This window comes from Crinia signifera, chromosome 1, assembly GCF_055691185.1.
Source record: "Crinia signifera chromosome 1, ASM5569118v1, whole genome shotgun sequence".
Taxonomy (NCBI): domain Eukaryota; kingdom Metazoa; phylum Chordata; class Amphibia; order Anura; family Myobatrachidae; genus Crinia; species Crinia signifera.
In genome coordinates, this window is record NC_139217.1 from 460,633,775 (window position 1) to 460,656,646 (window position 22,872).

The window sequence follows — 22,872 nt, forward strand, 5'->3', positions numbered from 1 at the left end:
ATCCTCCATAGGATCGCATGTTGCATACACTCCCACAATCGGGCTGCAGCTTGCTGCAATGGCAATGTGAAAGGGCGCAAAATGTATGGTTTGCAGGAGGGCGCCGGACACCCTAGCACCGGCCCTGAGGTCGGATATGCCTTTTTCCATCGCACCGGGCCTGGTAAGTCTCTGGTTACTCGTAGGGCCTGATTTAGAGTTGATCGCTGGGCTTTGCACCCACCTGCCGAGTAAATGTAGACTTACTCTGCGCTGCGATGGTCGTGGAGAGGAGGCCGCTGTTGACGTCAGTGGCTCTCCCTCCCAATGGTTGGGCAATTCCTGCAGTTTTGGGGAACTCCCAGAAAACACCAGCGTACCAAACACCCGGCGTCTATCACTCAACTTGCAAACAGCCAGAAATGGAGAGCCATCGCTGCCTTTGTTTTTCAATATAGCGGGGCGGCGGCTTAACTTAACGCTATTTGTGGCTGCGTGACCAGGTCTGAATCTCTGTCCCCTGATGTTCCCCTTTCGTTGTAAGCCCCTTTCCATAATTGGTGGTGTTGATAAACCAACATTTAGGGAATCTATCCCCTAATAAAATAATCCATGGTGAACTAGAGCCCACTTGTGTTCTAATGTTTGATCTGATGCTGGATTCCATGCAAAACCAGCGGAACACCCCCAACCCATTGCCAAATAAATATACCATTCATTCATTTTTTTTTTGTTGTTGCACTATATATATTTTTTTGAGTTCCAAACTACGGAATACCCTGTACACCTGGTGTGAGACTATCGCGTCCCCGGGCACTCCAGCAGCAGTAATATCCATGTTCTCCAGGTGTGTGCGGACCAGGTGTGAACAGTGTTGGGGTGGGCTCATTCCTGAGTGTAAAGAAGATGACCGTGTTTGAGTGACCTAATTGTGATGCACTAGCAGTAAGAGTGGGGTCTGTACAGATACTGAGGGAGCCGTGCCGCACACATTAGTTGTGAATGGACACGATTGTGTCCATTCACACGGGACGGCCACGACCCGGCCGCACGGTTGCAGCCGGATCCCGCCACTGGAAGGGACGGCTGCCGGGCTGTGGCCATCCCCTCCATAATAAACTACTGTTATCAGCACGGCTCCCTGGCCGTGCGGGATTTCACTGTCCGGCAGGAGCCGGAGTGTGTGAAACCGGCCTAAGGGGGTGATTCCGGTTGGCTATGAAACAAAGAAATTTGCTGCTTGCTGAACGCCCAACTCAAAAGTCTAAACTGATTTTTATTTCCGTCGGTGTCCGCCAAAGAGGGGACGGGTGCTGACGTCATGTGACAGGCATCGGTCCACCTGCATTCCCCTGCTCCAGCCACGTGTCTGCCCCCAGCCCTCTCTCCCTGCGTGCACAAACCCTGACCACCGTGGCTGGAGCGGTCCTGAATCGGCCCCTAAATGAAGATTTATGGGAAGAGAGAAGTGGATGACTACAGGGTCATTTACACAAAAACCACAAGAATACATGCTGCTAAGGCTTTATCATTGTATAATGGGGCCCAATTCGGACCGGGGGCCAGATGACGGATTGACAGTCATATTCTAAAGGTCATTAGTCCGACATCAAGACCCCGACTGACAGGGGCTATTTCTCTCTATGGGAATCCATGACCCCCATAGAGGGAGAATAGAATCTGTGGCGGGCAGTCATATCACACCCACTCACATACAGTGTATCGATAATCAGGCGCTGTACAAGTTCACTCAGCAGCGATCAGGACTGAATCGGCCCCTTTATTTTTGTTGCCTGCTCTCTACAATAATTCCGCCTCATGTAATGCTACATGTGATCTGTACACACCTCTTAATAGGTAAATATATTGTATTACAGGGAGAAAAACTGAAGCGTGTTTGTGTGTGAGTGCATGCGTGTGAGTGCTTGTGTATATTTCCATACGTGTAATGATTCACCTCTCTGCAGCTGGAATATTATCTGTCCCAGGAACAAGGATGACTTTGTGGGAAAACATTCAGACAAACATTTGAACAGTTCTGACCCGCTGTGCTTGCCGTACTAGCCAAAATATGGGAATATTTCGACACAGGAAAAACCCAGGTGTCATTTTAACTGTTCGTGAACTACAACTGGAATCGGTACATCTGTCAGACCAGACTTAGGTCTACAGTCATTAGGTCGACCCTGGAAGGTCGACTGGCCCCAAGGTCGACAGGGTTAAAGGTCGTCATGGGTCAAGGTCGACATGACTTAAAGTCGACATGGGCCAAGGTTGACATGGGGTTAGGTTGACAGTTATTAGGTTGACATAAGTTTTTCACTGTTTTTTTTACCCAAATGTCGACACAGTCGACATGGACACAGTTGGAGTTGAACCGCAGCCCCTCGCACCACGCCCTAGTGGATGGTAAGGCATGAAATACCGCCTGTCGGCACATGTCGGCTCAAGAAACAGTGAAAAACTCATGTCGACCTAATGACTGTCGACCTAAACCCATGTCGACCGTGGCCCATGTTGGCCCATGTTGACCTTAAGTCATGTCGACCTTGACCCATGTCGACCTTTAACCCTGTCGACCTTGGGGCCAGTCAACCTAATGACTGTCGACCTTAATGTGGTCTGACAGAAGACCGTTTCCCCTATAACTATAGGAATATCATTGGTGAACCGCTCCTTGTTTTAGAAAATTTGGCACCATAGAGTATCGGAATATTGTTTGCGGCACCCCTAGGCCAAAAGTTGGTTACCGAGAATTTCAACAAAAATATATTAAATTAAATAAGTTGTGCTTGTATGTCATTCTTAGGTCCAGTTATGTTGTAAGGAACATGATGCACTGGTTTTGCCTATTACATTGACCATAAATATTATCTATTGGTTCTAGACCACTAACCCGAGGCACCCCTGCAAGTAGTCCGAGGCACCCCTGGGAGCCACGGCACACAGTTTGGGAACCACTGGTCTAGAGTGATAGGTTGACATGTACATGGAAAGGTCGACATAGGTTTTTCCTGATTTTTAAACATTTCTTGGACTTGTTCATGCTTTACGATCTACGTGGACAATTGGGAATGGTAAAGTGTGACAAGCACAGCAGTAGTGAAGTGAGGTACAAGGTCTGAAACATTAATCGAGCCATAGGAGGGTCTACACTAAACTACTTTGGGGTCCACATGTTTGGATGTCAAAATTGACACAAACAAATCTGGAAAACTCATGTCGAACTTTTCATATGCTTACGTTTTCCATGTTCGCTTTTTTCTTGTGTCGACCACTTTTGTCAGTGTCTACATTGTGCATGTCCAGCTTTTGGTGTTGACTATAGATCTTTTAATCTGGAACCGTACAGTAAGATCAGTGTGATGTATATGCTCCAGAGCAGGGATGGGGAACCTTCGGTCCTCCAGCTGTTATTGAACTACATGTCCCAGCATGACCTGCAACAGTTTTAGCATGGCCTAATAGCAAACCCATAGGCATGCTGATATGTGTAGTTCAACAACAGCTGGAGGGCCGAAGGTTCCCCATCCCTGAAAGACAGGGATGGGGGTATCGTAGGAGGTCAGTCGCACTGGATCTGTACAAAAATTTCTAAATAATGGTGTAGACGGACCCTCAGTACAGTTATGGTGGGTGTTTCCACTTTATTAATTTCAGGAGGGTGTGCTACCACTGGACATGGAGAAGAGCATAATTCAAAAAGAAAGAAGAGAAATGTCTCTGTGTGGTGCACCTCAGATTGCAGAGTTTATTAAAATATAGCCTTTATTAAATTTTTATTAAAAGACAAGGAGGCAAAATATTGACAAACACGTGAAAACATATAACACAGACAGTGTAATAAAAAAGGATAAAGATTTATCCTTGCTCAGTGTGGCCCAATTCCCCCGGTATCCCCTATGGATGTAAATGATTGGTGCTGCTGTGGCACTACTGTTCCCCATCCCTGCTCTAGACATTGAGACTTGGACTCAGCAGGGGTGTGGATTATTATGCCCCTTTCAGACCGCACTTAAAAACCGTTATTTTGCCGTTTTAAAACGGTAATCTGTGTGGTCTGAAAGGTGCAGGACCACTTTAAAAGCCGTTTTTGTAAAATGGTTAAAATGGAGGGTCCTACTCGTTTCAGACCCGGTATTTTGGCATCAAAATCGGGTCTGAAACAGTATTGAGGACCCAGCCAATGAGCGGACCCAGCGCAGTGAATATTTAATGAGTTCTCATATTAAATATTCATATGCACTTCACCCCCTGGGCCCCCCCCCCCATGGGTTTAAGGAAACACCCCCCTCCGTGCAACCGGTACCTCCTGTGTTGCAGATCCCGGCAGTACTGTAGACAGATGCGCTTCTAAAAAAAAAAGTGACTTTCGGAAAATGGCTGCCCCATAGGAAAACCTGTTTGAAAAAACAAGGGGGGAGGGGGGTTTCTTAAACACATTGGGGGGGGGGGGGGTTGTTAGCCCTAGGGGGGGGGGGGGGGGGGATATTAACCCTGGGGTGGGGGGGGGGGGGGGGTGGGGGGATAGGGTGTGTGTGTGTGTGTGTGTGTGAGAAGAATGTTAACCGGGGGGCTCTGCTGAAGACCGCAGTGGCTTTGATCCTGTATTTGGAAAGATTCCAAAAACGGGTCTGCCAGTGTCGAAAAAGCGGTTTACCTGGCAGACCCGTTTTTGGAAACGTTTTCAAATACAGGGTCAAAGCCAGTTATGCGGTCTGAAAGCAGCATTATTAGATAGATGTCAAAAGGTCTACCCCAGAAGATCGACCTGTAATAAGTAAACAGGGGCAAACCCCTTGGTCCGGCCCAGCCTCGCCCCTTGACCCACCTTCTTATGTGTTTTTTTTAAACTTTGCAATTCTTTTCCTGATTTTGCACACTGTAATACCCATTACACATTATGCCACACACTGTGATGCCCATTACACAATATGCCACACCCTGTGATGCCGTTACACATTATGCCACACACTGTGATGCTCATTACATAATATGCTACACATTGTGATGCCCATTACACATTATGCCACACACCGTGATACCCATTATACATTATGCCCATTACATATTATACCACACACCATAATGGTTATTACATATTTTGCCACATAAGTGCCGCTTACCTACATGTTAATTACCAGGGCCTTCATGCTTGATGTCAAGCGGGATTGCATGCTTGTTGCCACAGGGGAGTAAAATGTTCATTGCCAAGGATGAGTTTAGGCAGTCAGACAATCGCAGCCCGGCTGAGCAGGCGCGCTATTTCAAATCTTGCACCAGCTCGTGGTGTGTCAAGCAAATCAGGAGCAACCACTGTTACTTCCGATTGGCTGCCACACCACATACTCCGATTGGCTCCCAAGGCGGTGTGAGATTTCAAATAGCCGCCGTGACCCTTCTTGTTGGGCTGGGATGGCTGGCTAGCCTATCTTTCCCAGCGTGGCTGCCGATTCTGCCTGTTTCTGTGCATTGTATAGCCTGGGAATGCCACCCTCCCGGACACCGGACTTAATCATCGGACTGTCTGGAGTAACCCCGGAGGGGTGGTAACCCTACTATTGACTGTCTATCTAGACACTGTAGATCTGTCAACTGGAGCCAGCAGGTTGGGGGGAGCTGCCTACTACCCCATAATACCCATCAAGAGATCGAATACTGTGTGCACAATGCAGATGACCTGGATATTGCAGCAATGGAATGACGAGGAAACTCGCAATGACCTCATACTGGGCGTCAAAGGGATTTCCCTAAAACTTTCTGCAGCATTTAAAGGGACACACGACACGAGCTGGTTTGGTTTCACTTTCAGTTGTCTCTGCCAGTACCCCCCAGCCCCCACTAGATGGCAGCACAGCAGACAGCCCCTTGCAGCGTGTAGAGCTGGTGGAGTAAGCAGGAAGGACAGCAGGAAATAATAGTTACACCACCAGGCAGCTACTGAGCCTTTGCTGCAGGGATGTCGGACTCTCAGCACTTTTATTCCCTTAATATCAACTTGCTGCATGAGCCTGTGCTTCAGGGAGTGTGTGAGCTGCTGGACCAGACCAGTGACAGGGGATGGAGGAGACTGGCTGGGGTCATTGCCAGGAACAGCCGCTTCAAATTAAGGTACTGACTGCTTGCCAGGCACACTGGTGCCCTAATTCCTGCTGGTGACGAGTGATCGCTGTTGGGAGTGACACGGACGGATGTGCAGGGTGGTGTATGCGGTGAGGAGCTGCTGCACCCCATCCTCTCTGTCTGTCTGCAGAGATGCTTACAGGATACATATATATCATTTACAGGATACTTAGTATAACTATATATAACTTATAGGATACTTATTATAACTGTATATACCTTACAGGATACTTAGTATAACTATATATAACTTATAGGATACTTATTATAACTGTATATACCTTACAGGATACTTAGTATAACTATATATAACTTGCAGGATACTTATTATAACTGTATATAATGTACAGAATACTATATATTTCTTACAGGCTGCTTAGTGTAACTTAACTTAAAGCACAGGTTCTCAAAGTCGGTCCTCATGACCCCACACAGTGCATGTTGTCAATGCCTAATGTACTTCCATAATGTTTTGCCAGTCTCACAGAATCACAAGTGAAATAATTAGCTCCACCTGCGGATCTTTTAAAATGCGTCAATGAGTAATGAATGCACCCGTGCACCTGGAAAAAATGAACTGTGTGGGGTCCTGAGGACCGACTTTGAGAACCCCGGACTTAAAGGATGCTTAAGCGGCCTACACACGGGACATCTTATGCCCTATTTCTAAGCGATATGACTAGACCGCTAAGAAATGTAGCATGGATCTCTCTGTACACCCAATAGCGATGGTGCTGCGCGGTCCAGTGCGTCGCAACCGCACGCAAAGATAGACAGTGCATGCAATTGCAATCTAAGCAGGCTAGATGTGTTTTGAGATCTATAGTACCCCAATCTGCGCTCAGTGTATATGGAGCAGCACCTCTGAGGGGTCCCTGTTAGGTAGGACCCAATGTTTTAGAAATGAAAAGAAAGAAGGGTTCAGAGGGCGCTAAGAATAAATGAACAAATATATACGAAGAGTGTTTAATAAAAACACCTACGGGCACAACATTGTATATACAATTGCTAATAAAATTCAGTACAGCATCAGATGAAATGGTACTCTTTACCTAGAAGGGCGCCCATTGCGGGCATCGCATGTACTAAAAAAATCGCATGCGATGCGACCGACGCGATGACTGCGATTTCCCATAGGGAACAATGTTAAATGTCCCAATTGACCCGATTTTCCTGTTCAATGTCCCAACTGACCCGATTTTCCATAGGGAACAATGTTAAATGGCCCACAGAGGCCAAATAGGCACCCTGAAGTATGAAATGGCCCCCCCAATTGTTAACGCCACCCCACGGTCAACGTCAACCCGAAGCGTGGCGAGCGCAGCGAGCCCGCGAGGGGCGGCGGTACGCGTCCTACGACCTTTTCATACCCCCACTATCCACGTCGGCGTGGAGTTGAGAATAGAAAGTGTGGCGAGCGCAGCGAGCCACCGAGCCCGAAGCGTGGCGAGCGGACGCGGACACTTCACAGGTATACGCGTCCCCTCGCGGGCTTCACAGCTGTCCACGTCCCCTCGCTGCGCTCGCCACACTTTCTATTCTCAACTCCACGCCGACGTGGATAGTGGGGGTATGAAAAGGTCGTAGGACGCGTACCGCAGCCCCTCGCGGGCTCGCTGCGCTCGCCACGCTTTGGGTTGACGTTGATCGTGGGGTGGTGTTAACAATTGGGGGGCCCATTTCACACTTCAGGGTGCCTATTTGGCCTCTGTGGGCCATTTAACATTGTTCCCTATGGAAAATCGGGTCAATTGGGACATTGAACAGGAAAATCGGGTCAATTGGGACATTTAACATTGTTCCCTATGGGAAATCGCGGTCATCGCGTCGGTCGCATCGCATGCGATTTTTTGGTCGCATCCGATGCGACCGACGCGATTTTTTTCCCCGAACGATGCCCACGATCAAAATCGTGGGCGCCCTTCTAGGTAAAGAGTACCGATGAAATTCTTTCAGATGTTTGATGGTTACAATCACCAAGTAGGCGTACAAGGTCCAACGCGTTTCGTCATTTCAATGACTTCATCAGGGGCAGTAAGAACGGCAAATCAATTGAGCGATTTATATATGATTTGTCAAAGATGTAGGTCATCGTTAAAGTTTTGAGACAATGATCCGATACAGGTAGTTCCAAGTTTATTGACGGAAATCCACCAATGAGGGTTCCTCAGAACATTTGTTTATTTGGCTCAAAGTAAGCTGGTGCTCTGTAAATGTATTCAATATCAGCAACCAATGAAAAGGTGTGTGCACTGCTAGGATCCAAAACTGGAATCTCCTGGAGAACACTGGCTCTGACAGATTGCTCAGCGGCACATCGCTGGGCAGAGCGGTGTGCTTGCATTTTGAACGTGTCGGTATTTTGACCGTTACAGGAAACTTAGTATAACTATAAAACTTACAGTATAGGACTGAGCTGTTGCTGAGTGGTCTACATGTAATGTTACCATTGCTGGACTTTACAGTACTGCAGCAACATTTAATTGTCCAAACTATGACCCTCCAGCTTTTGTGAAACTACACATCCCAGCATGCCTTGCCATAGTGTTAGCATTCCCTAAGACTGTTGCAAGGCATGATGGAACTTGTAGTTTCACAACAGCTGGAGTGCCATAGTTTGGACAGGCCTGGTGTACACAGTGCCGATGTTCGTGCAGCTACTGCCCCCTGTCTGTTTGACCATAGACTCACTTGCGGAATTGGTATTCCTAGTTCCTGTTTCCTGCTTCCTGCTTCCTGCTTCAATGCTGCATAGGTGTACCTTGCAATGGCTCCAGTATTCTTTACTGGTCAGTAATTCCGTAGGCTGAAATGGTGTCACAACGTAGGCTTTAGAGTACAACTCAGAGTCAAGCCCATGGCTAGCTAGTACGTACAGTTTGATCCACCAGCTAGCAAACCACGCGATTGTTGAAATGGGCGACTCTTCTACCTCTTGAGGGCGTGCTGGCAGGGACGTGCAGTCAGGGGAGGCAGTGCCTCCCCTGTCATAAATGATTAAAAAAATGTACAAAAATATTTATAACACATATACTGCGCTATAAATATCTTAATTCTTTTTATTATTTATGAGGTAGGACAATGGGAGAGTGTAGGAGGCAATGGGAGCTGTGCCTCCCGCTGACAATTGAAAAATGTCAGCAGCAGGGGGGGGGGGGTTTAGCCGCGGGGAGAAAAGCATCTGAAAAGCCCATTAAAAATCAATGTGAAAGCGGCATCTACACATCTGCCTCAGTGACAGGGATGCACGACCCTGTCACTGAGGCAGATGTGATAGGACAGCCTATGTCCGCTGTCATGTAAAGCTGTGTTGGCTGCACTGTCCCCCGAGACCCCACTAGAAGGCTTGGCTCCCGTTCCTCCTCCCGCCATCAGTGGAGCCCCGGCATTGGCATTTCAGGGAGGCCTGACTCACCTCCTCCTCCCGCTGCCGCGGACCTGCTGGGTGGCCTGGCTCCCCTTTCTCCGCCCGCCGCTGCTGGAGCCCCGGCTTACGCATGTCAGGCTCACCTTCATCCTCCGCTCCACCCGCTGTCCTGCGCCCAGCTCCCCTCCCTCCTCTTGCTGCTGCAGCATTTCAGTATGGCCCCGCTCCCTGCCTTGCGCACTACTGAAAACCGGACGGTCGGGTGCCGGACTTTCAGTGATCAGAGGCAGGCTCTGGCGTCCAACATGGGGGGGGGGGGGGGGAAATCGGACTGGTAAACAGTCGCACCGGTTCCCCTGCACCCTCATTAGTCTGCCTGCAATGGCCGCAGATCCCCCTGATAGCACAGATGTGCAGAAGCGTATTTGCAGCAGAGCAAATACGTGCCGGGCTCACTGCTGATAGGCTCTATTAAATAATAACCCTGTCGGCCATGCCAGGCTCATGGTTTCCACTACAGTTGGTCTGCTGCATAAATTCTCACTATTACCTGTGCTGTGCGCCCCCCCCCCTGTGCCCCAAGTACACTGTCACAGTGAGCTGCACTTGATGTGCCACATTTGGAGAGAGGTCCATCAACATAAGATGCGGTGCTGCCCAGGTGAGCTGATTTGGGACAGGTAAGAAAGAGGGGAAGAGAGAGATGGTTGTGTGATTGGTAGTGGTGGCTTTCTGTCTGAACGTGAAGGGGGGGGGGGGGGGTGTTTTGGTGATGTTAACAGCGAGCGACAGTCTGGGGGTAGGGGGTGCTGTTATTATTTGGAGCAGATGTATTGAGGGAAATGGGCATTTTAACAGTATTTCACCTTTAATCAAACATTTTATGTAAACATATTTTTGCTTAGTGCTGTGTGACACTGTCTGCCCCCCTCTCTCTTTGACCCTTTCTCTGCCTCTCTCCCTCTCATGCTGTCTCTCCCTTTCTGTTCCTGACACTTTCTCCTTCGCTCTGATGCACTCTCTCTTTACCTGACTGACATTGTCTCTCTCTTACCCTCTCTGACACTGTCTCTACCTCTTTTACTGACACTGTCTTTCCCTCACTCTGTCTCTCTCCTTCTCTCTGACACTGGCTCTCTTCCTGACACTGTCCCTCTCATTTTTCTACCTGACAACCCATCTCTCTTTACATGACACCTACACTCTCACACTCCCCTCATTCTCTCTGTTGCTCCCTTATGGGGCATTGTAGCAGGGGGGCCCTTTTTAATATTTTCCTATGGGGCCTGTGAAGTTTTAGTTACATCCCTGCTGGTAATAAATGTATATATATTTCTGTGTGGATAGGGTACTTGTGATGCACATTTCTTGTTAAGGCTAATATCCTGAGGACGGGGTTACGTGGATATATATATATATATATATATATATATATATATATATATATATATAATGTTAGGGGCCCCACTGCACTGCTTTGCCCGGGGGCCCCTAATGCTCTTAAGATGGCCCTGAGTGTGTATATATAATATTATATATATATATATATATATATATATATATATCTGTTAGCTTATATGTGGTCTGTTCACATAACAGTGAACAGCAAATATATTAACTATGTATGTGTGCATTTGACACATGTGCCCACCCTATTTTTTTTTTGCCTCACCTGACACTAACCTCACCGCACGTCACTGCGTGCTGGTACTGCTAAGACTCCGGTACAAGCTGATATCAGAAGTTCCATAACTCAGACGCAGGTGGAGGAAACAGGAATGCCGTTAGACAGCAAGCCTCAGAGGTCTGGAGCCAGGAGACTTAACTCTAATAACAACGTTGTTTAATGCATCAGCAGCTTGTCTGAGCAGTCCTTATATCCTCCCCTGTAGTACACGATTGGTGGATCAAGTCAGAAGACCGCTGCTAGGCCAGGGATTGGTGAAGCAAAGCAGCGTCTTTTGGTGTGCAGCGTCAGATGACCACTGCAGAGTCTGTGGCACAATTTCCACAGACTGCCGCCGAACTTGATGGCATTACATCCTGGCATATAATTCTGTTATGGGGCACACTTTAGTTATGTAGTAATAGGTTAATTAGGTTAAATGACCTTTTACTAGGTTTCAGTGCGAAATAATACACATAGCAACATTTGAACACATATGACAGCAAATCATGCGAATGGAAGCCGGTCCAAGCGAAATTCTTCTGGACTCTTTTGCAGCGTGGCATATGAGGGAGTGGCTCACTACGTTTTCCAATCCATTATTTTGAGCACCTCAGTTCTTGTGTGGAGTTTGTATGTGCTCTCCTATATCAAGGCATTCGTTTAACTCCTGTAACCAGTGGATTTAGGGGCCGATTCACACCTGCTGGCCGATGTCAGTCCTTTGCGCATGTTCAGGGCCCCCGCAGCAAACGCATTTGACAAGTTTTCCCTTCTCCGAGGCGCTTGCAGCTTGAGTGACAGGCAGGGGGCGTTCCTGGATGGACCACTAGAGTTTCACGGACGTGTCCACAAAAAAACGGTGGGTGCACTCATAGAAACTATGATCGGGCCCCTTTAAATAGACGACTCGGGGTGGACGCATGTTGATGTCGCCCGCCCCAATTTTGCTGAAATACAAGCGGCCAACGGGTGACTCCACCTGGGTCACGCGGTGGCTGCGAGCATCAGGTAGAGGAGGAGAAATCCTTTCATCTTTGCTGGTGCTAGTGAACTGATGTGTGCCCATAGACATCCGTTTGCAGCCCTGCGCGGGGATTTGTACAGCAGGGCGGGGGGGGGGGGGCTGTGTTCGACAGGACGGTGTTCACCTGCTCGCTCGGTATAGACGTCGACACCTAAGAGTAGTCAACATACCCTAGGTTAACACTGACAGTAGGTCGACACAAGCTTAAGGTTGACCGTTTTTGTGGGGGTGCCCATAAAGTGCCCTGCTTCCGCCCCCTTCCCACCCACCATTGAGCCAATGCCCCGGCCAGTCTGAAACTCGCCAAAGGCGTTCGCTCCCGGGGTTTGCACATGCGTATATTTGCGCAAAACCCCACCATCGGGAATGGGGGCGAATTCGCACCTGAGCAATCATGTCTGACTGTACCCCTTAGATTGATCGAATCGGGATCTGATCGCAAGGCAGCGGCACCGTGTGGACACCCCTTTACACAAGCTACTAGAGGAAGGGGAATTAACGGGTGACAACAAACCCTTTCGAACACGTTCTAATGACATTTGTGCGGGAATACAATGTCCGTGTGAACACATTTTAGAGGCCTGTCACCCATCGCTATTTTGGTTGGCTAAAGTTTTTACACCAAGTAAGAAAACCACTATATAGCTACAGGTTTATTGTTTTGCTGTCAGTGTGCTGACATTATGCTGGAAGCAATAAGTATCAAATATCAATGGTTCATGGCTCCCGGGCAGCAGATTCCCCTGTGACAAGCGCCACCCCTGGTGAGCCGCAGTGCGCGCACTGGCTTCACATTAAATAGGCTTCTTCTACTAATCTCATGCTGGACTGGCAGTCCCAGGGAGGAGTGAAATCTCTTCTCCAGGGGCTGCCAATCCAAACTGACAAGCCTTGCCTCGCTCCTAGAGGCTGCAGCTGATGCAGTCCCCGAAATTATTTTTTGTGTGATTGGATGCCAAATCGCACCTATGCACACTTGCAGCCCCCCTGGAGTCAAAAGGTGGGAGCCACCACTATATAGGAAGTAATGCTGGCTGTACACTACATGTGCAGCAGACAGGGGAGGAGCTGTCTCTCCGATAGTTGGTTCACCTCCATACGCTACTTGATGTACAAGGACGATCTATCTTCACAGTGTGAAGTTGCCTGTATGATGGTAGGGTGGATTGGACAGGGTTGAAAACCGAAAGCACTTTTTTAGTTTAAATAACTCAACAGTAAATAATGCTTTTGATTAAGCGTATAATCAGGACTCTCTTACACATAAAATGGTCGAGATATATATATATATATATATATATATATATATATATATATATATATATAATCTCGACCATTTTATGCATTTATATATACACCAGTGCTGGAACTTGTGAGTGGTGGGCCGAGGTGCAAAGATTGGTTTTGGACCGCCCACCTCTGTTTCATACCAGGTTCATAGTACGCTGGTAGTGCACAAAGTTACCACAAGGGAGAGGCTAGGCAGAGGGTTGCAGAGAAGGCAGTGTGTGACTGAGGAGGCAGAAGGTGACAGGGGGCGGGGTTCTCTAAAATCCGCAGCCCTATTCGCCTTCCACTCATTTCTAATGACCGCATATTCTCTAAAATATGCGGTCATTAACGCAAGGGACAGCTCTTGCGGTAAGAGCTGTCCCTTGCGATGCGGCGCCGTTGCTGGACTTCCGGGTCTATGACCCGGGAGTCCGTCTGCGCATGCCCAGACTGACGCGCCGGCCGCAGGGCATGCTGGGAGGGATCCGTGACGGGATCCCTCACACACCGCTGCGGTAAGAAGCCCATAGGCTTCTGCAGGGAACCGCCAGCTTTTGCTGGCGATTCCCTTCGCAGCGGTGACACTGCGGAGGGAGGTTAGAGAATACAGAAATGCGGAAAAAACCCCGATAACGGGGTTTTTACCACATTTCTGTGATAGAGAATCTCACCCAGGGAGAGTCAGCGGGCTGCTGGGGAGATATGTGGTGACACGGAGAGGCAGAGGGCAATTGAGGAAAGCAGAGGGTGACAGGGAGAGGAAGACGACGAATGGTAGACAAATACAACAGAGAAAGTCAGAGGGCAACAACAGGCATAGGCAGAGGGAGAGAAGGAGAGGGTGACATAGGAATTAGGTGGGTGACAGGGAGAGGCAGTGGGTGATAGGAAGGCAGAGTGTGATAGGGGAAGGTGGTGGGAGACAGGGCAAGGCAGAGGGTGACAGGGCAAGGCAGAGGGTGACAGGGAGAGGCAGAGGATGAATGGTAGACAAATTCAACAGAGAAAGTCAGAGGGTGAGAAGGAGAGGGTGACAGAGCAATTAAGTGGGTGACAGGGAGAGGCAGTGGGTGATAGGAAGGCAGAGCTGTATATCACGGACACCAGAAACACACCAAATTCTGCTGCATGACTATTCTGAGTCAGTGAAAATATTTCCTAAACAATATATCGATGTATAAATGTTGAATTGTCTCATAAATGGAACATTCAGCATGGTGCATATTGTAACTGGAGATGATTACTGCTGGTAATTGGAGACTGAATCGCAAAAAAAAACCATTCATTTAAAATGATTTCTGTTGGAAGTAAAAGTAGTACACACAGCAGCGATATGGGCTGAAATCGCTGGCAATATGGTCGCTGGCGACCATATTGCCAGTGATGGGAGTGTGCCCCGCGCGCTCCCGTATTCAGCCCCATTTTAATCGCTGGACCAGCTGATTCCCTCTGCGGCTCCCCCGGCAGAGGTTCCTTCTCATCAGCGTCCATCTCTGGTCGCTGATGAAAAGGAGACACTGAGCGATATATCACTCGGCGATATATCGCCCCATGTGTACGCACCTTAATAGTCATGTTTCCTATGCAGAGATCAGATTATTCAGGCGTGTGTGGTGAGTGATAACACAGCCATCTCTAGTGGTCAGTGAGACCTTTTACACTTTCTGATTATTTGTTGGGAGTAAACACATACAGGGCTTTACATTTTCATGGATTCAAAACGTAGCGCCTCCTTTGCAGTTGGGACAATGGCCCTTCTTCAGATCTGATCACAGTTCAAATTTGTTCTCAAAATGGGCAAAACCATGTGCACTGCAGGTGGGGCAGATGTAACATATATAGGGCGGGATGTACTAAAGGGAAAATGCGGTAAAACGGGGGTTTTACCACATTTTCCTATTTACCATTACCCGTCCGCCCCGTTTTTGCCTGGCAGGGTATCGCCACCCAGAGGGTGGCGATACCCTATAGAAGCCTATGGGCTTCTATCGCCGCCCCGACGTCCGCGGGCCCCCCCCTCCCGTCCTCCTCCCCCAGCAGGTGTCACAGCCGGGAGGACATCCGGCTGCAGGGCGGAGGAGGAGACGCAGGGGGACACTGGCAGCCGCCGGGAGGTGACGGAGACCCCCGCAGACCACATCAAAGGTATCGCGGAGGTCTCCGTCACCGCACCCCGATGCTAGCCGCATATGTTAGTACATATGCGGCAGCATCGCGGTGGCTGTCAGTCGAAGGGCGGCAATGTATATTAATACATCCCGCCCATAGAGAGTTAGATTTGTGTGAGTTATTTTGTTTCTGTGCAGGGGAAATACTGGCTGAATTATTTTTACACTGCAATTTAGATTTCAGTTTCAACACACCCCACCCAAATCTAATTCTCTGCACATGTTACATCTGCCCCACCAGTAGTGCACATGCTTTTGCCCATTTCGAGAACAGATTTGTACTGCAAACAGATCTGAATAAGGGCCAATGATTGGGGGGGGGGGGGGGGGGATCACCTGGGGGTTCACAATTGTGGTGTCCCTACTGTAGCACCTCTAAATGTATACCGTGAAGTGTATTTAGTATAAATACTAATTTATATATCACCTAATGCCAGTGAAAGAAAAAAAATGGCAATATTCTGGATTGTGAAGATAAATATAAATATAATATTGTGTCAGTTGTTCAAGCATCTTAGGTCTGTTTGGCCAATATATCCCCATCCCAGTTTTTCCCAAACCCAGTTCTCAAGGCACCCTAAGGGTTTAAGGATATCCATCATATAAGAAATTGTAAATAAATAATTTGTTAACCCAGAAGTCTTCTGAAAATCGTTCCTGGAAAGTTTCACACTTGACTCTGGACAACCTCGCACCCCCTCCTCTGCTGATCAAATACTTGCAGTCACGGCTCTCAGGGAAAAGGTGTAATTTATCCCCTTGAGTACGTGAGGCTCCGTCCGCATCCTCGAAGGGGGGCGGGGGGGGGGGGGTGCACTTGCAATTCTCAGCATGGTGGCACATATCATTATGTTGGGAAATAATGTTTCTGGGCAAGTCTCCTGCCTTTATAAGGGGAAACTGAAGTGAACATACGCTCTGTTATCTGTCTGTGGCTAACATGATGTACTTGGTGCTTTCGCTCTGTAGTACACTGTAATATACTGTATGCTAGCTGGTGTATCCTGCCAGGGTGCAATCTACTGTATAAAACCTCTCCTCAGAATGCAGATGTCTCCTACCTCCGCTCGGGGGCTCCACAGAAGGGCCTGGGTCCAACACCAGTGCACCAACGTTATCCAACGGGGTGCCACACACAGATGGTATAAATAAACTGACTGAGGTACTAATTACGGAGTCTATGTACTATTTAAGTCTTGGAGAGATAGTGTTCATTCTAGCACCCGCCATCTTTGAAAACCCATGCAGTTCCTCTTCCCTGCCTGGGGTGACGATGTCTGCTGTAGTGCTTCTAGCACAGTGTGGTCTGTATATAAGCACTGATATGCAAACCAGACCTGTGCTAGAAACACCACAGCAGACAGCGACACCCCAGGCAGGGAACAGGAACTGCATGGGTTTTCAAAGATGGCATGTGCTAGAATGAACACTGAGAGATAAAGTGGAAAGAGATAAAGTATTGCCCAATCCGCTTCTAACTGCCATGTTCCAGGCTGTGTTTGAAAAATGTCAGGAGCTGGTTGGTAATTTATCACTCTTCATTTTATCTCTCTCTCCAAGGCTTAGTAAACAGACCCCTAAATCACCTGTGTGTTTAGCATAAGAAGCCTTAAAACATGGACTGTAAGGGGGCCTTAAAGACTGCGCTTACTAACCACTGCCGCATTCTATATTTTACGGTTGGTTGGATAAACCAGCGGTGTAACTATAGCACCGCAGCCCCCGCCACCGCGCGGGGGGGCGCTGTGCATGTGGGGGCGCCGGGGGCTGCGGTGCTATAGTTACACCCCCACCCAATCCCCCGCAGACTTACCTATCTCACTGGTCCCGGCGGCTCCGTTCTTCTGCTGAGGACCACCACAAAATGGCCGCCCCCATATAGCACACAGTTCTCTGAAACTGTCTGCTGTATGGGGGCGGCCATTTTGTGGTGGTCCTCAGCAGAAGAAGAACGGAGCCGCCGGGACCAGCGCGATAGGTAAGGCTGCAGGGGATTGGGGGGTTTTGCATGGGCGGTGGGGGATTGGGGGTGCTTGGCGGGGCGGCGGCTGGGGGGGGGCGCCCCCCCCCCTAACGGCGGGGGGCGCCCAAAACTTAGTTACGCCACTGGGATAAACCCTCTAGTGCAGGCATGTCCAAACTGTGGCCCTCCAGCTGTTGTGAAACTACACATCCCAGCATGCTTTGCCATAGTTTTAGCATTCCCTAATAGCAAAACTGTGGCAAGGCATGATGGGACTTGTAGTTTCACAACAGCTGGAGGGCCATAGTTTGGACATGCCTGCTCTAGTGTGTATCTAACGGGTTTTAGGCTTCTGGGTGTGGCAATGGGGCTACAATGTTGTCACATTTATTGCAGCAATTGGATGGAAAGCCTGGATACTTCTATGCAACATTCTACTGTATTTCTGCATTGGAAATTATTGTCTTTGTGCAGCCAAAATAAAAGTGGGGTTGGAGTTGGTCATCCGTTTAGGTTGGTTACTAGATCCATTATAGCAAATACAGTGCAGCCGGAAAGTATTCACAGCGCTTCACTTTTTTTCCACATTTTCTTATCTTACAGCCTTATTCCAAAACCTGAACAAATTTTTTTTTCCCCCCTCAAACTTCTACACAGAATACCAAGATATTGTGAGGGAAATGTACTAAGATGGGTGTTCTATTCAAGATGGGATGTTGCTTATAGCAACCAATCAGAATCTACTTCTGATTTATTTAGCACCTTCCAGAATATAATAGATTGGTTGCCCATAGCAACAATACATCTTCCTGGACGGTGTAATGGTTAGCATTACTGCCTCACAGTACTGAGGTCATGGGTTTCATACCCACCATGGCCCTAACTGTGCAGAGTTTGTATATTCTCCCCGTACTTGCATGGGTTTCCTCCGGGTACTCCGGTTTCCTCCCACAATCCAAAAATATACTGGTAGGTTAATTAGCTCCAAACTAAATTAACCATAGAATGTCTGTGTGTGCGTGTACATGTGGTAGGGAATATAGAATGTAAGCTCCACTGGGGCAGGGACTGATGTGGTTGTTCAAATATTCTCTATACAGCGCTGCAGAATATGTGTGCGCTATATAAGAAACTGGTAATAAATAAATAGAACTCTCATCATAAATTTACCTCAGTGTTCCTCCTAACTGTCCCGATTTTGTCAGAGTTTATAAAGACACAGAGATAGATGTATATAGTAGTGATAAGGGAGGAGAAGTGATAAAGTGCCTGGTACTTTATCACCGGCCAATCAGCTCCTGACTGTTAAGTTACAGGCTGGGTTTTAAAAGGGACAGCCAGGAGCTGATTGGCCGGTGGTAAAGTACTAGGCACTTTATCACTTCATCACTTCTCCTCCCTTTATTACTGCTTCATACAGTACATCAACACCACAGTTTGGGATGATATCGACCTATTGTTGGGAAGTGTGATTCTTGGTAAATCATAGAGGGTTTGTCCACTCAACCTTCAAATAACATGACATTTATCTATTTATTGACTTCTAGATGCATTCCTACAACTTGTACTAAATACATTGCTTTATATCTGTGCTTTCCATCCACGCTTTCTGACTATGCTTGTATGTGAGCCTCTTGGATGAGCTGTGTAGGATACAACTGTATCCATAGAGCAGCTTGGTTTCCTATACTGTACTTGTTATAACGACACAGCTGAAAGGCACAGAAATGAGGCTGGAAAATGAAAACAATGCTTTTAGTGGAAGGGGTGGAAGGCCGCTTTAACACATGAACTCTTTCACATTGTTGGCTGAGAAATCAGAGACCGTTGTTTGATACTGTACTTGTTTTCTGTAGTCAGGCATTGCCGTGTCTGCTGAGTACAGATACATATCCAACGTGTTAGGGCAGCTGAGCGGTGACTTACACCTGTCACTCTTACTGAACTTTCAAAATTCGTGCAGTTCCTCTTCCCTGCCTGGGGTGGTGCTTCTAGCATCAGTGCTGAAATACAGACCACATTGTGCTAGAAGCATCACAGCAGAGAGCAACACCCCAGGCAGGGAAGAGGAACTGCACTGGTTTTGAAAGATGCAGGGTGCTAGAATGATCACTACATATGGTTATCTTTAGTTACATATAGCTACACCTGTGTCTCCTGGGTACTGATACACTGTACAATGTGTCAGGGCAGCTGATTGGTGGCTTACACCTGTCACTCTTACTGATGTTATATGTTTCATATGTACTTCCTCATCTAGCCACACGGAGCTTCATCAGTGTTCTCTGAAGGTGATGGAACCAGAAGGAAGTCCTGCCCGCAGCTTACTGAGATTAGTGGGCGACCAGGGATGTACCACAAAGGAACTGGCGGACCTTCTGCAAAACATTGGCCAGTCTAATGCCATCCACATCCTGCGCCCTCCAGGTGAGAGTATTACACTGTACGCTGATGCGGCATCAATACCACTCTAATAAGGATTTCTGTGCCGAAAATAAAGAAAAATTGGTATTGTGGCGGGTATGTGTTAATTAGGTTGACATGGAAAATAAAAAAACTTTACCATCCCAGTGGGCATAGACGGGCACCATGTCTGAAGCATGATGAGTACAGCGGTACACTAATACAGTGTCTATGTCGGCACAGACACTTAAAACCCATGAAAACTGCATGTCATCCTTTTTCTTGTGTTGACCTCCTCTGTGTCGACCTATTGACTGTCAACCTTATGCTTGTTGTCTTAATGATCCACACCCATTATCATGCAGAGCAGGCATGTCCAAACTATGGCCCTCCAGCTGTTGTGAAACTACAAGTCCCATCATACCTTGCCACAGTTTTGATATTAGGGAATGCTAACACTATGGCAAGGCATGCTGGGATGTGTAGTTTCACAACAGCTGGAGGACCAAAGTGGCACAGCGTATTTAAGCTTTGCCAAGTCCACGGCAGAGGAGTAGCTAGGCGACATGGTGCCTGGAGCAACGGGATTTTTTGGCACCCCCACCCCACCCAGTCATCTTTCCTTCTTATAGTAATGCTCCTTACACATTATGCCCCACACACACACTGTAATGCCCATTACACATTATAACTTGCTTAAGTAACTTTATGCCATACACTGTAATTGCCCATAGCACATAACACACAGCATAATCCTTAATTCACTGTAATGCCCCCTGTAGTGTTGCTTACACATATAATGCCCCCCAGCAGTGCGCTATTACACACATAATGGTCCCAGTAGTGCTGCTTACACATATTGGCCTTTATTCAGATCTGATCGCAGTACAAATTTGTTTGGAAAATGGGCAAAACCATGTGCACTGCATTTTGTTTCTGTGCAGGGTAAATACTGGCTGCATTATTTTTACACTGCAATTTAAATTTCAGTTTAAACACACTCCACCCAAATTTAACTCTCTCTGCACATGTTACATCTGCCCCACCTGCAGTGCACATGGTTTTGCCCATTTTCTAAACAAATTTGTAGTGCAATCAGATCTGAACAAGGGCCATAATGCTCCCCTTGTAGTGCCACTGCCTTACACACATAACACCCCCACTAGTGTTTACAAATATAATGCCCCCCGTTAGTGCTGCTGCCTTACTCACATAATGCCCGACTAGTGCCGCTTACACACATAATGCCCCGACTAGTGCCGCTTACACACATAATGCCTGACTAGTGCCGCTTACACACATAATGCCCCGACTAGTGCCGCTTACACACATAATGCCCGACTAGTGCCGCTTACACACATAATGCCTGACTAGTGCCGCTTACACACATAATGCCCCGACTAGTGCCGCTTACACACATAATGCCTGACTAGTGCCGCTTACACACATAATGCCCCGACTAGTGCCGCTTACACACATAATGCCCGACTAGTGCCGCTTACACACATAATGCCTGACTAGTGCCGCTTACACACATAATGCCCCCACTAATGGCGCTTACACACATAATGCCCCGACTAGTGCCGCTTAGACACATAATGCCCGACTAGTGCCGCTTACACATATAGGGGGTTATTCAGGTTGATTCGCAAGGCTGGCAAGGCTCACCGACCATCGAATGATGTTTAGCGTGCACGCATATATAAGTGACTTTCAGTTGCGTATATATGCGTGCACGCTGGCGTGGATATGGGCGGGCAGCTGACATCCGGTGTTGTCAGCTACCCGCCCCCCACACCCGCGTCACTGGCTCATTACCATGAGAACGCCCAGCGTTCTCATGGGAACGCCCATGGAATGATGGGTGTTCCCATAAGGTAATGGGGCAGGCTGGCGCCCCCCGCCCCTCTCCGCCTGCACATGCACAGATACCCGCCTGCGCATGCGCAGACGCACAACATCGGTACTGCGTGCGAATGCACGCAGTACCGACCGGTCTGAATCAGGCCCATAATGCCCCCACTAATGCCGCTTACACACATAATGCCCCCACTAATGCCGCTTACCTACACATAATGCTCATTGCCTGGGGTTCCATGCTTGTTGTCAAGGGGGTATACATGCTGGTTGCCAAGGGGCATTACATGCCCATTGCCATAAGGGATTACATGCTTGTTACCAGCAGTTCTATGCTTGTAGCCAGGGGGGATTACATGCTCGTTGCCATAGGGGTTACATGCTCGTTGCCCAGGGGGAGCTAAATGTGAGTTACCCAGGAGGAAATAAATGTGTCTATTGCCCACCCTTCCCCCTGCCAGATGCTGACTGGCCATCTGCTGCGGAGGCACATAGTCTCTGAAAGCATTAGAGACCGTGTCCCTCCAAAGATGGCCCCCACCACAAAGGAGACAGCCGCTAGAGGTCCTCCTGCACCTCTAGCGTTTGTCAGTGTGTGTCTTCTCTGTGGCGGCGGCGGCCAGGGCGCAGGGTCTCTGTAATGATGTCAGCAGACAGTGGTCAGCATCCGGAGGGTGAACCGGTGGGCAGCGAGTGTGGTGCCAGGCGCCCTGCTACTTTTCAGCACCCGGAACTTGCGCTCCGCCGGCTCCACCCTCCCTACACTCTTGGTCTACAGTACATGTGCATTTGTAGGCAAGGTTCCATTGAGAGCCGATAGGCTAGTAAATAGCCAATCCAAGGATCTAAGCATCAACAACAATGCAGAATAATACTGTGCTGCTGTCACACTGGTGCTCGTTGGATGGGGGGGGGGGGGGGGTGCAGCACTGTCAGTGTCTCATTAGCTGTCCAGGAATGCCCCATACTTTTCCAATATACTTACACTAGTGTGCGTCGAAATCTGTACTGCGTCTCTGTACATCCAACATCTGGAGGAACGAGCAG

The 22,872-nt window shown here is 48.3% G+C and overlaps 1 protein-coding gene across 2 annotated transcripts in view; it reads left to right on the plus strand.

The window, feature by feature from the left end:
* The first annotated feature begins 5,803 nt into the window (after positions 1 to 5,803).
* Positions 5,804 to 22,872, plus strand: part of MALT1 (MALT1 paracaspase) — a 68,152-nt gene continuing 51,083 nt past the window's right edge. For both annotated transcript variants that reach the window (XM_083155262.1, XM_083155263.1), the window contains exons 1-2: positions 5,804 to 6,090; positions 19,826 to 19,992. In XM_083155262.1, coding sequence (XP_083011388.1) covers positions 5,939 to 6,090; positions 19,826 to 19,992 — 319 coding nt within the window. In that variant the 5' untranslated portion in view covers positions 5,804 to 5,938. The remainder of the gene's footprint in view (positions 6,091 to 19,825; positions 19,993 to 22,872) is intronic.